This window comes from Gallinula chloropus (assembly GCF_964237585.1).
Source record: "Gallinula chloropus genome assembly, chromosome: 5".
Lineage (NCBI taxonomy): Eukaryota > Metazoa > Chordata > Aves > Gruiformes > Rallidae > Gallinula > Gallinula chloropus.
In genome coordinates, this window is record NC_140090.1 from 34,608,812 (window position 1) to 34,624,912 (window position 16,101).

A 16,101-nucleotide genomic window follows, 5' to 3' on the forward strand; every position below is an offset into this window, starting at 1 on the left:
AGTCTGGAGAAGAGAAGGTTTGGAAGGACCCCAAGGGATACTGATATCTGATGGGAGGGTGCAAAGATGACAGACACAGACTCTTCTCAGTGGTGCACAGTGACAGAGCAGAGGCACTGGGAACAAACTGAAAAACAGGAAAATTCTTTTAAACATTAGAAAAAGGGGTTTTTCCTGTAAGACTGGTGGAACACGGGAACAAGTTGGTCACCAAAGCTGCGGAGTCTCCAGCCTTGGAGATAGTCAATATCTCACCAGGCACAGTCCTGGGCGAGCTGCCACAGCCAACTCTACCATGAGCATAGGGACTGGAGGGGACAATCTCTGAAGGTCCCTGCCAACCTCAGTGACTCTGATCCTGTGAAATACCTTCTGAAAACATCTCAAGGGCGAAGTGCTGGCAAACCTATGGCTACAGAGTAAGCAGCTTTCATGATGTAATTCAGAACCCTTGTTTACTTGGCTATGCAAGGCACAAGCAGAAAGAACAGATAAATGTTTCTATCAAGACCTTTAACTTGCAGCTACACTAAAAACACACGCTTTTCATGCAACCTGCCAGCTGCCTAGCAAAGTTTTCCAGCATCTCCTTACTCAATTACATCATGATGCATAATTTTATATTTCTTCAAATTACTCTGCTGCTGTTACAAGAACATTAGACTGACAGTCTCCAAAACAATATCCAACTTTTATCAGAGGAGTCGAAGGATTCAGAACAGGAATCCTTCAGAAACGACAGTGGCAGAGGTTGACACATCATCCATCCATCCATCCCTCCCTCCCAGAGGGATGAGCCAAACATCAGAGCATTTTGTTAAAAGTATAATTTTTAGTCTCAAGAACGGAGGGGGGAAGCGTCTGGCTTGTCAACTCAATAATTCCCTTGCTCTCAGTTCCACAGAAATTCTTTTGTTCTACACCTAATTACTATTATCTCATATTCAGTATGTTTGAAACCAGCTTGTAATATGTGGATGGGTTCCCCTCCCTCCCCTACCTGGCTGCAGTTTTACAGCCTAGGAAACTTTAATCAAAAAATCAGTTCTGTATCTCTCCCCACTTATAATAATTTATATTAATTATGTGGAATTGATTGCCTCTAATGATCAAGGCAAAAACGTTTTTCCTTCCATCTATTTCAGGAGCTATCTGTACCATACTGCCTTGGTCAGGGAATTCTCCTCCTGATGGCAGCCTTAATTTTTATTTTTAAAAAGATGGCCACAAACAGCAATCACGCAAGAGATAAGACTTCCTTTCAGCCAAGGAATTATAGCTGGGACTGCCTGTAGGATATAGGCATTATATCATGAATGAATAACCACTTCTCATAAGGATGAGCGAGTGGTATGGGAGCCACTGGCAAGCCATTAAGAGCAACTCTCCTCTCAGCAGCACAAGGAGAACGGTTCCAAAAACCCGGGTGAAGCCTCTTCTTGTCAGCATAACGCAGTCCTGAGTTGGGGCTCCTTGAGGGAGAATGGCTACCCGAACCAATTCAGACAGGAGAGCTACTTAATGGGAGGGGCTCAGACTTAAAGCTTGCACTGATTAACCCTGCCAAACGTTCTCCAGTCTGTTTACCACAAACACAGACTGACTGCAGGGTTGGAGTTTCTAAGACGTAAGACAGAAAACCCCTAGGACAAGGGGGTCAGCTGTGATTGCAGTGTAGGCAGCACAGCACTGGTATAAACTGCGGTGCGATCTCAGCTCTGAAAACCAGAGAAGGGATTTATTTTGCAGGCAGCTGTAAAAGAAAAAAGCAGCCTGTCAATCTTAGATTACAGAATCTGCTACTTCTTCTTTTGTGCATTAATATCAGGAATCTGTGGCACCTACAAGAAGGGCAGCACAGCAAAGTGCTCTGCTTTTACCCCTTCAAAACTGAACTTGCCCAGAGCAAAGATGAAATCAAGATGAGAAAGCAAGACAGATATGTTCAAGTCAAAAATCAAGGAAAAGATAAGAAACAGAATGCAACTTAAATGCCAAGCTATTAATCCAGCACTAAAAGGATCCAAATGAATGCCCATACCCCTACTACTTTATTGTACTACCCAGGGGGAATAATTTCCCTCTCTACATCCCTACATTTCCACCTGTGAAGCAGCAAAAGCGTGATGAGCTCTCTATCAGCACGCTTTTGTTTCCCGTGATGAAACATCCTAAATGAGCTCTAGGCATTAGATCTGCGGTTTGGGGGTTGGACACGATGACCTCTTGAGGTCCCTTCCAACCCCTATGAGTCTGTGGTTTATAGAGAACCCAGAGGGCCCATGCATCCGTGGCCCCTTGCCCCCTAAGGCGCTGAGAGGAGCTTCCCTGTACCACGGTAACGTGTCCTCATCCGCCTCAGGCCTCCTTTGTATAGCTTTAAGTCCTGGATGATCAAACTTGCTAGCCATCAGGTCTCACTCTATTCACACAAAAATAGTTGTTAAACGTATCTACAAATTCTACAGTAAACTATCATCAACCAGCTTCGAGATACTGAAAGTAATAATAAATGGAAGAAATAAAGAAAAATAGAGATAAAGATATAAAAATGAAATCTCTTATCTACTACTAACCATTACAGGACTAATCAAGACAAGGCGCAAAGCCTGGATTGGCTGCAGCCAACGGATTAAAAAACCCAAGTTTACAGTGGTGAAACATTAATTTTCATTCCTGACAAAGCAAAGGAGAGTCTGAACCAAAGCACCATCTTTGTCGCTGTCTGTTAAACCTTTCAGGGTTCTCTACCTATTTAAGCTTGGCAGACAGACAGCTGTGTATTCTCAGACAATACGAAATACACAGAATATTCAGAATACATCCAAGTCTCATCCACTGCCTCTTCCTCCTACTAAATGTAATGCCTATCTATCTTTCAAGAGGGATTTCAGCTCATAGGCTCGATGATGCTAAAGAATCAAAAGCAGCTGCTGCTCCCAACACCCCTGTTATGCCCTTTGGAAGTTATAAAGGACTTATTTTTAGTTGAGCGATACGTTAATACCCCAGCAGCATTAAGTCTGTGCTTCAGCACTGTAAGGCCAAGAAAACCAGCTTCCCACAGTGACAGTGAGCAGTAGGTACCCTGTCCCTATGGATATTGTTGATGAGTACGTATCCCACCCGGTTCTTCTAGCCAGCAGTACCATTAGGAGTCACTGCTGTTGTTGCAGCCAAATAAAACACAGTCCAAAGCAACTGCATGATCCTGGAGGGTAAGTATCGGTAATTTAAACACAAGATCACTGTGTCTGACCACAAGCTGACACAGTGGAGAGTACCATCTAAATCAGAGAAGCTGTATAATAGCCAGCATCCATTTCATACCCTTGGATGAGACAATCCAGTGGGATCCTTGATTAAGGGCTCTGGATAGGCACGGCTGTGGAACTGCTCCTGTGAAATTCTCAGAGAGCCTGACTATTTTTTTCCCAGCGCTAAAACCACACACAAAACCTGCTGAAATTGCTAGCAACTGCAGGCTCCAACACACAGGGCTGGCCATATGATGGTGTGCAAGTAAGAATGGCAGTGATGCTTAATCCAGAAACTCAACAGAAGGCCACAGGCTCAAAAGTAGTACTGGATTTGTAGGTTCTGCCGAGTACTAAACTATATTACACAGAAAGACATTTGCAGGATATGTGGGACTGGTTTACTTTAGCAATAAAGCTCTTTTTAAACACCAGGAAAAAAACCCCAACATATATATTCTGGCTTTATAGATTCTGTTACTGAATCTTCACACCGCTGACAAGGCAGTCAGTACAGGATGACAAGCTGAAGTTTTCAGTTGTTTTTCAGTAGTTTCCTCCTAAGTCTGCCAACACAGGGCTGGAATCCATGGAGAAGACCAGCTCCCTGACAACACTTTGTTTGGCAGCTGTAACCAGCCCACTTCTCTCCATTTACTTTGCCAAAATGAACGTGAGGCTAAACAAGATAATATTTAAGGCAGGATGAGCATGGTGCTGGAAAGAGATTCCAGAAAAAAACCCTTATCATTGCTGATCTACCACTTTGTTATGCCACGTTCAACATGCCATCAGATGGCTGAATGAGCTGGGGCTGTTCAGCCTGGAGAAGAGAAGACTGAGAGGGGATCTGATCAATGTTTATCAATATCTGAAGTGTGGGACACAGGGGAAATGGTCGTCCTCTTCTCAGTGGTCTGTGGGGACAGGACAAGGGGCAATGGCTTCAAGTTGGAGCACAGGAAATTCTGCACCAATATGCAGAAGAACTTCTTCACAGTGAGGGTGAGGGAGCCCTGGGACAGGCTGCCCAGGGTGGGTGTGGAGTCTCCTTCTCTGGAGAAATTCCAGCCCTGTCTGGATGCCGACCTGTGCCACCTGTCCTAGGGACCCTGCTTTGGCAGGGGGTTGGACCCGATGATCTCTGGAGGTCCCTTCCAACCCCTACGATTCTGTGGGATTCTGTGTAATGAAATTCCAAGCTATGTGGATGAATATTCAGGCTGCCACCCTCCCTTGACTGATGCGTATGCAAACCTGGCTTTGGAGCTGACACCACAACAAGCAAGATGCTGTCGGATGTTCTCCCTTCGTACTGTGTCAAGTGAGCCATCAGCCACTGTACCCAAAAGCGGTTGGCAGAGGCTTGGGCTACAATGTGGAAGAGCACGAGTAAGGAACAGCTGACTTAAGTAAAGCAGCAGACAGCACCCCCTTGTATGTACCCTATACAAGGTGGAAGATGTTTCTTAACTCTGTATTTTTGATGTATTTAAGGCAAACTTCCCCAGCGTTGCTTCTGCATGACAGGCATGCCTGGCATCCGTCCCTCCTCGAGTTGTTTTACAGTTACCCGGTCTCAATAAATGACAGAGTCAGTGGGATGAAGACAGAAACACAAGCAAGCAGCGCAGAGCTGTCAGTCATAAATTTGGGATCACTGACAAGCACGCAGCAGGAAACAGGCCGGTAACGTGACATGCCAGATCTCATAACTCCCCACACAATTAGCAGAATACCAGACTGCCTCCATCACCTTGGAGCTGGGTATTATATCACATCCTTCCAGCTACATTTTATCTCCATCCATTTATGCAAGATTACATTAGGGTCCGTTAACGCCGCACGTCAGTAACAGCTTGTGATCCCTGGCCATACTGCCATCAGCCTCTGCTCTTGCTTACAGGAGACAGGGGTGAGCAGCAGGCAATCTGTATTTACACTTATTACACCCCTGCATCTTGCAAGAACATCTCCATGCGCCAACGCCAAAACGGAGGAAGGTCAGTGACCTAACGGGATTTCACGGAACAGCTGCTACGGGATCAATGCAAAACTCCAGACCCATCCTGAGAAACTCTAATTATTTTCCCAGTTCTTCTTCAACTGAAGGAGGAACTGAGTTCCTCAGTATGACTTCCTCGTGTCTTCCACCAAGTGTTGAACTCCAATCTGATTCTCCCACCCTGCCAATAATTGATAAAGATGCTCTCCCAATATTCTGAAATGATGCCAAATAAAGCTTTGATTGTCATGGAATCACAAGGTTGGAAGAGAGCCTTTAAGATCATCGAGTCCAACTGTTCCTGTCCTTTGCTAAACCATATCCCTGAGCACCTCATCTACCCGTCTGTTAAATACACCCAGGGTCGGTGACTCAACCCCCTCCCTGGGCAGCCTGTTCCAGGCCCTGAAAACTCTTTCAGGGAAGAATTTTTTCCTAACATCTGATCTGACCCTGCCCTGGTGCACCTTATTGCCATTTTCCCTTGTCCTATCATGTGTCACCTGGCTGAAGAGACCATCACCCACCTCTCTACACCCTCCTGTCAGGTAATTATCGGTGGTGATAAGGTCTCCTCTCAGCCTCTTCTCCAGGCTGAACACCTCCAGCTCCCTCAGCTGCTCCTCAGAGGATTTGCCTTCCAGTCCCTTCCCCAGCCTGGTTGCCCTTCTCTGGACTCGCTCGAGGACCTTAATGTCCTTCTTATGGTGAGGAGCCCAGAACTAGACACAGCACTCGAGGTACAGCCTCACCAATGCCCAGTATAGGGGCACAACCACCTCCCCAGACCTACTGGCCACACTATTTCTGACACAAGTCAGGATGCCATTGGCCTTCCTGGCCACACTGATAGCTCATGTTCAGTCGGCAGTCACCCAACACCTCCAGGTCCTTCTCTACCTGACAGCTCTCCAGCCAGTCTCCCCTAAGCCTGAAGCCTCCACATTCTCCATTCCATTGACAGATGAAAGCAGGGGTTATTACAGAAACATTTGCAGCTTTCAGCTCATTACGCCGGTTTGTAATTGGCCAGATTTTAGAGAGCAAACTCTGAAGATGAGACAAGAGCATGTGCGCTGTTTAACCCTTTAAAAGTAACTTAGTAAAACTTCAAAGCATCTACCAGATGTTTCCAGAGAGGGACTACAGGCCAGAGCCTGGGATTCAAGTAAGCCAAAGACAAGACATCTTTCATCTTGGAAGATGGACTCAAATGCATTTGGACCTGCAGAGGTAAGCTTGGAAAGATGGGATGTGAGAGAGGGCATGGATCACAGAGCTGTATGGACCTGATAAACCCCCACTTACCTCCCACAAGTAGGAAAAAGCCTGTGCAGTACTAAAGGAGCAATAATTGCGGAGTCTGTGAACTCAGAGCCCTCCACTTGGAAACACGCACGCTACGGTGATGATTTCCACATTGGGCAGAGGTCACTGCAAATGCTTCCTTCTAAACAATGTTAGGCGGTGCCTCACCTGAAGGGCACCAGCACACACAGCTCAGTTGTTCCAACAGCAGAGCTGCCCATCTGTGCTGAAGGCTCCGCACAGGAGCCTGGGCTGGTTGGCACCCACTGTCAGCCCTTCTTCCTGCTTCTGTGAAGTTTGGGACAGCTCTGGAGAAGTGGCGAGGGAAAGGACCTCAATAGGAAAAATCACTGCAGGTGCTACGTGAGCTAAGTACTCAAACATGCACTCAAATGCCTTCGATATAAAAATAGTAACAAGTGAAGAGCAGGTATGACAGAGGAGTTCCTGCAAGAGCAGTTAAAGGGACTACTTCAGAGCATCAGAAGCAGAAGAAATAAACAGATAATAAAGTTTTTTTCCCCCCAAAGTTTGAGGTTTTTATTTTGTGTTACTGATTGTCTGCTTAGAGGATCCAACAGACCTGCAACACGCAAGTGCTTACATCTTGTTTTAATCTTCTGATATATGGAATGACAGGAATAGAGGAAAAGGAACTTCAAAGTGATCAACAACAACAGATCCCGATGAAGCCAAACTTGAGGACAGTATTTAGTTACAGATGCATTTCTTCAGCTACACAGAAAAAGGGATTTTCAAGGTAGTCTTAAACCTAAATGTAATTACAGTTAGATTAGGTATAAACACAGAAATAAAGAGCCAGGAGGATAAAAGTATGGCTGGCCAGGACATTACTTTGGAAGAGTCTTTAGAAGGATCAAATTTGAAATGATACACAGACAGCAAGCTCAGTGACATTTTAACTGTCCCAAGGCATTATTGGGTTGAGGACACAACCTCTCTAAACCTCAGCAGAGATGGAAGATCCCGAATCTGCCAGCTTCTGTCTTTAGCACCCCACAGGGCAACTTGGAAAGGAGAGCACAGGGCTAGAAGTCTGGGTGGCAGATTGGATTGTAGTGTTCAATAAAGCTGGGGTCAGACAGAAGAACAGCAACCCCACACACACTTTAAGAATGTGCTTTGCCAGTCTGATTTCTGTTTCTGGTGTTAAAAAAAACCCAAAACCACAAGGAAAAAGCTCAGGAAGGATGAAATGACTCTTGGTGAAAAAGAAGTTCTACAATTTCAAGTTGTTGCTGGTTCCTGGTGGCTCCAGCACTAAAGAGGCTACGCTGGGCAACCAGAGTTTTTGATGCAAAGGGAAATTGTGGGGGAAATTCAGCTTCCTGCATGTCCAAAGGGATGCCTAAAGATCTTCTACAGACATAGCTGTATTTGTTTCTTACTTACAGGCAGACCTCTTGCTGGCAACTTCCTCTTTCACTGACTTAGCTGTTTCCAGAAGATACGTTAATGTCCTCTCCAGGATCTGGTCCTGGCATTTTGTTGGGTGATGCTGGTTCTTGTCCAGTTCCCCAAAGTCAGGTTTGAAAAGTTAAGATTATTCTACAAAAATCTTCAACTGTTTGCTATTTAAGGACTCAAAAAAACCCTGCACATTATGAACAGTTATACAAGCTCTTCCATGAAATCCATAGTCAGCAACTGTTCCCAATTATCGATGGAACGTCTGACAGAATTAGATTAGCGCTCTCACTTGTAAAGACAAGACGACAGTCCTCGAGTAATTCAAGGAAAACGTTCATCCCAAAAGACTCATTAGGACAACCTCCAAAGACTGCCAGGAACTGAGCCACTGATTTTCTTAAAGCTAGTTTCCTAAGGAACTGAGGCTATGTAGGGCAATTAAAATCCTAAGAGGAAAATTTAAGAGGTGGCTTCAGATGCCATAACACCACAAACATCATAAACCCATCCTCCCAGAAACATTCCTGAAATAAAAGCCTTACTTTCTTTATTACTAAGAGAAACCTTGAATAATAATTTTTAAGACTCCAAGCAAAAGCCAAGCAGTAATAGAGTTTCTGGAGAGGGCGGAAGGGAAAGGAAGGAGAGGGCGGAAGGGAAAGGAAGGAGAGGGCGGAAGGGAAAGGAAGGAGAGGGCGGAAGGGAAAGGAAGGAGAGGGCGGAAGGGAAAGGAAGGAGAGGGCGGAAGGGAAAGGAAGGAGAGGGCGGAAGGGAAAGGAAGGAGAGGGCGGAAGGGAAAGGAAGGAGAGGGCGGAAGGGAAAGGAAGGAGAGGGCGGAAGGGAAAGGAAGGAGAGGGCGGAAGGGAAAGGAAGGAGAGGGCGGAAGGGAAAGGAAGGAGAGGGCGGAAGGGAAAGGAAGGAGAGGGCGGAAAGGAAGGAGAGTTGATAGCCATCACAGCAGCATGCAAGTGACAAGGAAAAATCTGCCCCAACACTCTACCTCCCTAATAGCTTCTGGCCTCACATATTCCTGGTGCCAGTGTGGTGTGATTTATCCAATGGTGCAGGTCATGGAAATACACCATTTTCCCAGGTGAAATGAACTGGCAATACTGTCCTTGGCATCTTCTGTGGAATTCCCGCTAGTGTGCTCATAGTACTGTGGTGAGGAATCAGAACAACATGATTTAAAAGCAGGACTAGAAAGCACACCTGTAAGGATGATCTGTGAAAGACTAAAGACCTTTAAGAACTACAAGCCACTTCAGTAAGACCAAAGACTACACGTAAGCATGGCGTGAACTGTCCAGAGTCACGTTGAACTGCAGTTGTACCATGCACACATCCCAAAACAGCTGTGTTGAAGACGGGTCCTTGGCAAACACACAATCACTCCAATTAGATTTCTCAGCTTTGGCACTTCAAAGCTGCTGGTGAAAGTCCCATGAAAGAAGATTGTGCATGAAGGGGGGGCAGAAATCCACTCCCAGAGCACTATCTATCTTATCCTTTCACAACGACACAGCAGGAAGCATTTCCATACACTGAGTATGGACAGATGAGGTTCACTGTGAAGATGAAGAGACCACGCAGGGAAATAACACAGGGTGATGTTACTCAGCTGCTATTAAAACAACTCCAGACCGCATGGATGAACACGTAAATGAGTGTTTGCTAATCTGCAGGATGACAGAAATTGCTTTAGCCTTTCCAACTGCACCAAATCCAACAGAATACAATTAAAATAGGACACAGCATCAGCATTCTTAATGTGCCAGGCCTAGGTGAGGGAGAAAGCCAAGGAGTATTTGGAAAACCCTTTCTGCTTCAAGCTACATGAACAGAGTAATGATTTTTTTTGTTGCACACTGCACAGACAGCTTTGAAATGTATCAGTTTTTGCAAAGACAACCACTACTAGTGGGGAGGGGCTCTGCAGGGAAGGAGCTGGGGGTCCTGGTAGGCGACAGAATAAGGAGGCCAATGTGATCCTGGTGGTGCATCAAAAAGTGAGGCCAGCAGGCCAAAGGAGGGGATCCTCCCCCTCTACTCTGCCCTGGTCAGGGCCCATGTGGAGTATTGTGTCCAGTTCTGGGCTCCCTGGTATAAAAAAGGCAGGGATCTCCTGGAGAGAGTCCAGCGGAGGGCTACAGATATGGCTAAAGGCCTGGAGCATCTCCCCTATGAGGAAAGACCAAGTGACCTGGGGCTGCACAGCTTTGAGAAGAGAGGCTGAGAGGGGATCTGATCAATGTTTATCAATATCTGAAGCATGGGACACAGGGGGAAATGGCCAGGCTCTTCTCAGTGGTCTGTGGGGACAGAACAAGGGGCAATGTCCTCAAGTTGGAGCACAGGGAGTTCCACACCAATATGCAGAAGAACTTTTACACAGTGAGGGTGACAGAGCCCTGGGACAGGCTGCCCAGGGGGGTGTGGAATCTCCATCTCTGGAGATATCCAAGACCCGTCTGGACACTTCCCTGGGTCACCTGTCCTAGGGACCCTGCTTTGGCAGGGGGTTAGACTCAATCTCTGGAGGTCCCTTCCAACCCCTACAGTTTGGTGATACTAGGAAATAAAAGGGCTTTTGAGGAACCTTCACTGCACTGAATTGCAATGTCCTGAGGTGGTAATCTCTACATGACAGATGTTCATGCAAGAAGAATTTTCTACATTTCAGCTAACAAAGCAGACAGAATAACCACAGAACCTCTGGCTAAGGAACCCACAAATCCTGAACTACCAAGCCAGTTTGGTTTTGCAATTCCCAGGTATACACCTGTTCTTTCAATATTCAACCTACATGGCTGCCACACAGAAGAAACCAACCATGTTCTGGTCCCTCTACAAAACAGCAAGTCCTACGATTTTCACCACATCCTTTTTAAGTGAGGAGTCATTAGAACTTAAACACTCTCTGCTTAGGAATCTGTGGAATCGATTCAATTGACAATTAATGGCTCTGGTCATTCACATAATTACTGCCAGGCTGTCTTCTCTCCTAGACCCAAAGTGGTGCCAGCTAATTAGCTAGTAAGTGGTTCTTTAAATTCACCAAGAAACCTTGTTCTACTAAACCGATGAGATTGTATCAGTGTGAGGAGGCTGAGTGTTGGGAAACATCTCACTTAGTTTCCACAGACATATCAATCACCTTCTTATTCACGTAAACCAAGCTCCAGCCCTAGAGAGAATGTTTGTTTCTCTTCCCGTGATCCTGACCTAACCACAGTGCAATGTGGGCACCAGGAACATTCCAAAAAGTAACACTCCAAAAATGAAAAATGCAAACTTCCCTAAACTGGAAACAATTAGGAGTTATGGGGGGAGTGGATGGGGAGAAGAAAGTGCAAAGGGGAATGACAACTTATCTGAATGCTTTATGAAATGCTGAAAGCCCCAGTCAACAAGCCTGTGAGAAGGTCTGAGTTTAAAAACTGGCTGACTCTGGAAAACGGCATCAGTTCTTCAGAAATACTGTCACTAGAGAGGATGCAGTCAACATGCTGGAGGGCAAGTCCACCCTCAAGGCACCTGCGTGGGCAGGAGGGATGTCCAGAAGCAACCTTGGGAGGCTCAGAAAGGCCAATTGTGAAGCCCTGCTGCTGGGACAGTCTCAGCCCCTGCCTGGGGACAGCCCCAGATGCTGCACTGGAGACAGCTTTGCTAGGAATGCCTCAAGACGAGGAGCAGCTGAGGGAACAGGGCTGGTTGGTGGAGAGAAGGAGGATCTGGGGAGGACCTAAAAGCAGGCCCCAGTACCGACAAGGAGGTTACCAACAGGACAGAGCCTTCTCGGAGATCCATGACAAGAGAACATGAGATTGAGCTCAAGCTGAAAGGTCAGATGTCTGACTGCTATGTGGAAAAAGATTACCATGGGTTACCACGCTTTGGAGCATCCAGCACCACTTGACAACAGCCGTAAGATAAACTCACGATCAGCCTTATAAAACTGATGGCAATGATGAAATCACTTGACCAGTATGACTTCATGCAGAAAAATACCAGGGCCCTACTTCTGCAACAGCACCTGAAAGTCACACAAGGTGGCAGACAGCTTCCTCTGTCACTGAAAAGGTCGTCTGTTGAAATCCACCAATTACAGCGTAGGCCTCCAGATCACTTCCGTAGTTGATGAGGCAGGTAGGGTTTGGATACAGAAGCAGAGGGCTAGCAAGCCTGACCACTCAGATAATCTCTTTACCTAGCATGTGTGACAGTAGATGTTGGTGATACTGCCCAGATCTGTTGTACAACCTTCCAAAAAGTTACCAACACCTTGCAAAGCATGTGGCAAAGAAATGTTTGTGCAGCTTGAGCAATTCTAGAATCACACATGTAGAAGTGACTCAACGATCTGTGGCTTAAAGTTGGAAGGGCAGAAGTTCAGTAAATGACAGCTCCTTCCTCCAGCTGAAAGAGGCCCCGGAGGGCTGGAAGTTGAAGCTGCACTAACTCAGATCTCAGATAAGACAGGTTTTTTTAAAAACAATTAATTAAACAACTTGAGTTTTGAATTTTGTATCATATTTCCACATTAGAACAAGGCTGCTTTTCCAAACGCTACATCTATGTGCTCAGGTACAGCCCATGGTTTTCATGCAAAACTTAAGTAGTCCCTTACACAAGAGAGAACAACTGTGCCTTCCTGCCTGATCTGCAATACTAACATTCACAGCACAACTGCTTTCCAAGAGTCAATAATAAGGATTTCCTATCTATGATGTGACTTCTTCCAGCATCTGCAAGGCAGCAGTCATTTCTGATTACTTAATACCAGCCTACGGAACTGAACACACTCCAGCTCCACATATTCAATAACCAAAGGCGGGCTTCAGATTAGCTGTTAACCTCTTGGGCAGCCAAACTTATCCTGGAATGTCAGCAAAGGGATCCCAACATTTCAAACCTGAAATGACATCAGTGAAATTGAGAGTCATCTCCCTCCAGAAGAACCACAGAAGACAGCCTGGGGTATGTTTCTTTTGGCTGTTACAAGCCATACACTCCCACGCTGTCAAATGACCGAAGGCATTTGCTGACAGAGCGCTAGACACAGATGTTTGTATACAGAACTGTGTTTATAGATACGTTTGCACATCTGTTTGTATACAGAGTGCATGTGCAGGCACTTATGTTACATCTATACTGTGTAACTACATTACACACATAAAAATGTCTCAGAAAATTAACTAACTGTTCCCTTATCAATCCTATCGGGCATTGCAATTATCTTCTTACGAAGCAGCACAGGAGCACAGCAGTTTCGCTTCACACCAAAGTGCTCACACTCTGCACAACACCTACGCCGAGGAGAGACAGAAACCCACCCATGCTGCAATCGCATCCTCCGAGGCTAATTGTAAGAGCGGCTGTTCCTCCCCCTTGGATAATTTATTCTCTCCAGACAGGCGTTACTGCTCCTGTTTGATGCTGCTGTAGGACATGCTATGGAAAGCCCAGCACCACCTGTTAAGAACTCGGTAGTACATGTCATTCTCGATGAAATATCTTGATGAAATTCAGATGCAAGCTCCAAAGAAAGAACATGAATTTACCGATACCCTTCAGGAGACAGTTTACACAGATACTAAATAAGCAACATTTGCATAAGAAATATTTTCAGTTTAGAAGTCTGTAAAAAAAACCCCAAGACAATTTCCCTTTCGTTTTTCCCACAGCTGCTGTCATCTGAAAACAGCTTCCATACAACCAGCATAGCAGTAGGTAATCTAACACTCCTGCCTCCGTATCACCTATGAAGGTGTGAGGGGTTCTTTTTTTAAAGCAGGTAACTGTCTGCCTTTCTTTCGATTCCCAAGATTCACAATCTCTGAATGAGGTTGGGAGATGCAGGATGGCAATTTGTTAGTGTTTCACCCCTCTCAGGGAGGAGGACGTTAATGTTTGGCTATCCTGAGGTCTAACAATTCACTCCTGACACCGGTAGGACTCACCTATCACAGCCCCAGCAGAGCTGACAGAAGCCTCTGCTAGGACTGTGGCATCACTCCTTAAAAACCCCCAGAACTCCCCCAAATACCATGCAATCCATGTTTCCTTTGTTAGCTAGAAGAAACCAATCTGACATTCAGCAATAGGTGTGTAACCTCACCATTCCCAAACAGCTGCAAATTTAGCTGGCAAGATACCAGAGGATAATTCAGTCTGACAATGCAAGCAAAGGAATTATTCAGCCCGCTACCTCCACTACGCTGGTTGTGTTTCCGAGGCTGCACCCCCTCTGTGAGTACTTGCTGTGTTTTATGGCTTGGAAGGCTGCTGGGCACTCTGCCAAAATGAAGTAACAAAACCATGAAAAACAACCTCTTCCAGAGTAGGTTTCTACCAGATTTTTCCCCAACTTCAGCATACAATCTCGTCCCAGCCCAGAATAGCTACAAGAACTCATTAAGCAAAAAAAAATGCTGGAAAGATGAACTTGGAATCCTGATGGTTCCCCTTCAAAAAATGAGATAAATTAGGTGCACTGCCTGGCTGTATTTTCAATGACCTCTTCAAATCAACATTTACCTGGAAGCCTTCTTGAGTCATTAAGGTTACCTTCAATAAAAGCATTGGAAGAGTTTTAATTAAAACAGGAGACACCGAACATGCCAAGTGCAATTTTTATATGCTCAAGATATGTATCAGTATAATACAACATGATGCAACCTCAGAGATCCATACAACAGAGAAGTTCACGTTCTGTCCTCCTCTACCTCCATGCCCAATCTCAGTTGAGAGGTAAATCTCGTTTTGCCCTCACCAGCCTGTAATACATGTGGAACAACTAGGACCAGTGAAAATAAAATGAAGTTTTCACTTCTGGCCTTCAAACATGCCCAGGTTTCTTACAGCTTGATAAAAGCATGCATAAAGTAAAAGCTGTGAAGAACAAAGTTGCATTTTGAAAGAGAAAGAGAAGGATGAGACCTTTATGCAGACGTTTAAAGGTAAAGACTATTCACGCAACCGCAACCAAACCAACTCGCTATCGTTCGCTGCACAGAACATGCGCAAGTTCAGGGGAAAAGTCTCAGAAGCAAGGAGGAAAAGATCACCTATTTTTGGGATATGACTGCATTATGGTCAACAGTTCCAGCATGTGGTGAATAACACTACTGTGTCGAGTTTACTTTCCCAGATAAAGCACATTTTGTTTGAGTAACTGGTTGCTGATACAATGAGTCACTCGACTGCCTCAAGTACCAGCTCAGATGCTTTAAAAGGACTGACTGGGAATCGCCCAGTACAGTATGTGTATTTGTTTAGGAACAACATGCTTTAAATAAACCACTGACTCACCTTGTCACGCAAATGATGCTCTGCAGCCTCAATATTCAAAGGATCGTCAAAATTCAAAAGATCCTGGAAAAGAAACAGAGAACATTACAGGGTTCCCACTCAGGGTTCCCACTCACTGCATCATACGAGGAATCCAAAGCCCTAACGAACAAGATAATGAAACAAAGTGAATGAGACCACCGAGGGTAGTATCAGTTTTCTCACTACCTTGACAGGAACCTCTGCCAAAGGTAAATGGAAGTGAGTTTCATGATTGCATCCCCACAGCAAAGCAGTTTCATTCCCTCTGTGAAAACACTACATCACCAGGAGCCTGACAGACAGGAAAGTTTTAGTACACTGGGAAAATGAGGAACCAGAGGAAAGGGAGTGCAAAGATGTCACGAGCTAAGGGCACACAGGGGCTGGTCTGTGAGTTTAATCTCAATAAATACTAACTTCAGAAGGAGAAAGTTCACTTACTTTCTTCAAGAAACCCCTCCAAACATCTGCAGGGCCAGTACGATCCATAATTTCAAAGCCATATTATTTATAAGCAGCTGGGTAAGGGGGATAATCCAAGAGGCAAGCTGGGAAGCATGGCTCCTACCAGCCATGACAAATTCCCGTGGTCTCCGATGCATGACCATTGCTCTTGGCAGCTGTTTGCCCGATGGATTATTGGTACGTGGAGTTCAGCCTCTGAAGGCGCTCCTTTGTACCTCCAGTGGATTTCGCTTTCTTCCAGTTATTTAGCATGCAGTGGGAGACTAACTGTGAAACGCAATTACTCTTTGTTGGAAAGGC

At 45.4% G+C, this 16,101-nt stretch overlaps 1 protein-coding gene across 4 annotated transcripts in view; it reads right to left on the bottom strand.

Moving 5' to 3' along the window:
* The window catches only part of UBE2F (ubiquitin conjugating enzyme E2 F (putative)), an 83,423-nt gene that overhangs the window by 12,972 nt on the left and 54,350 nt on the right, over positions 1-16,101 (bottom strand). For all 4 annotated transcript variants that reach the window (XM_084265606.1, XM_084265605.1, XM_084265607.1 and 1 more), the window contains one exon: positions 15,316-15,378. In XM_084265606.1, the coding sequence (XP_084121732.1) occupies positions 15,316-15,378 (63 nt within the window). The remainder of the gene's footprint in view (positions 1-15,315; positions 15,379-16,101) is intronic.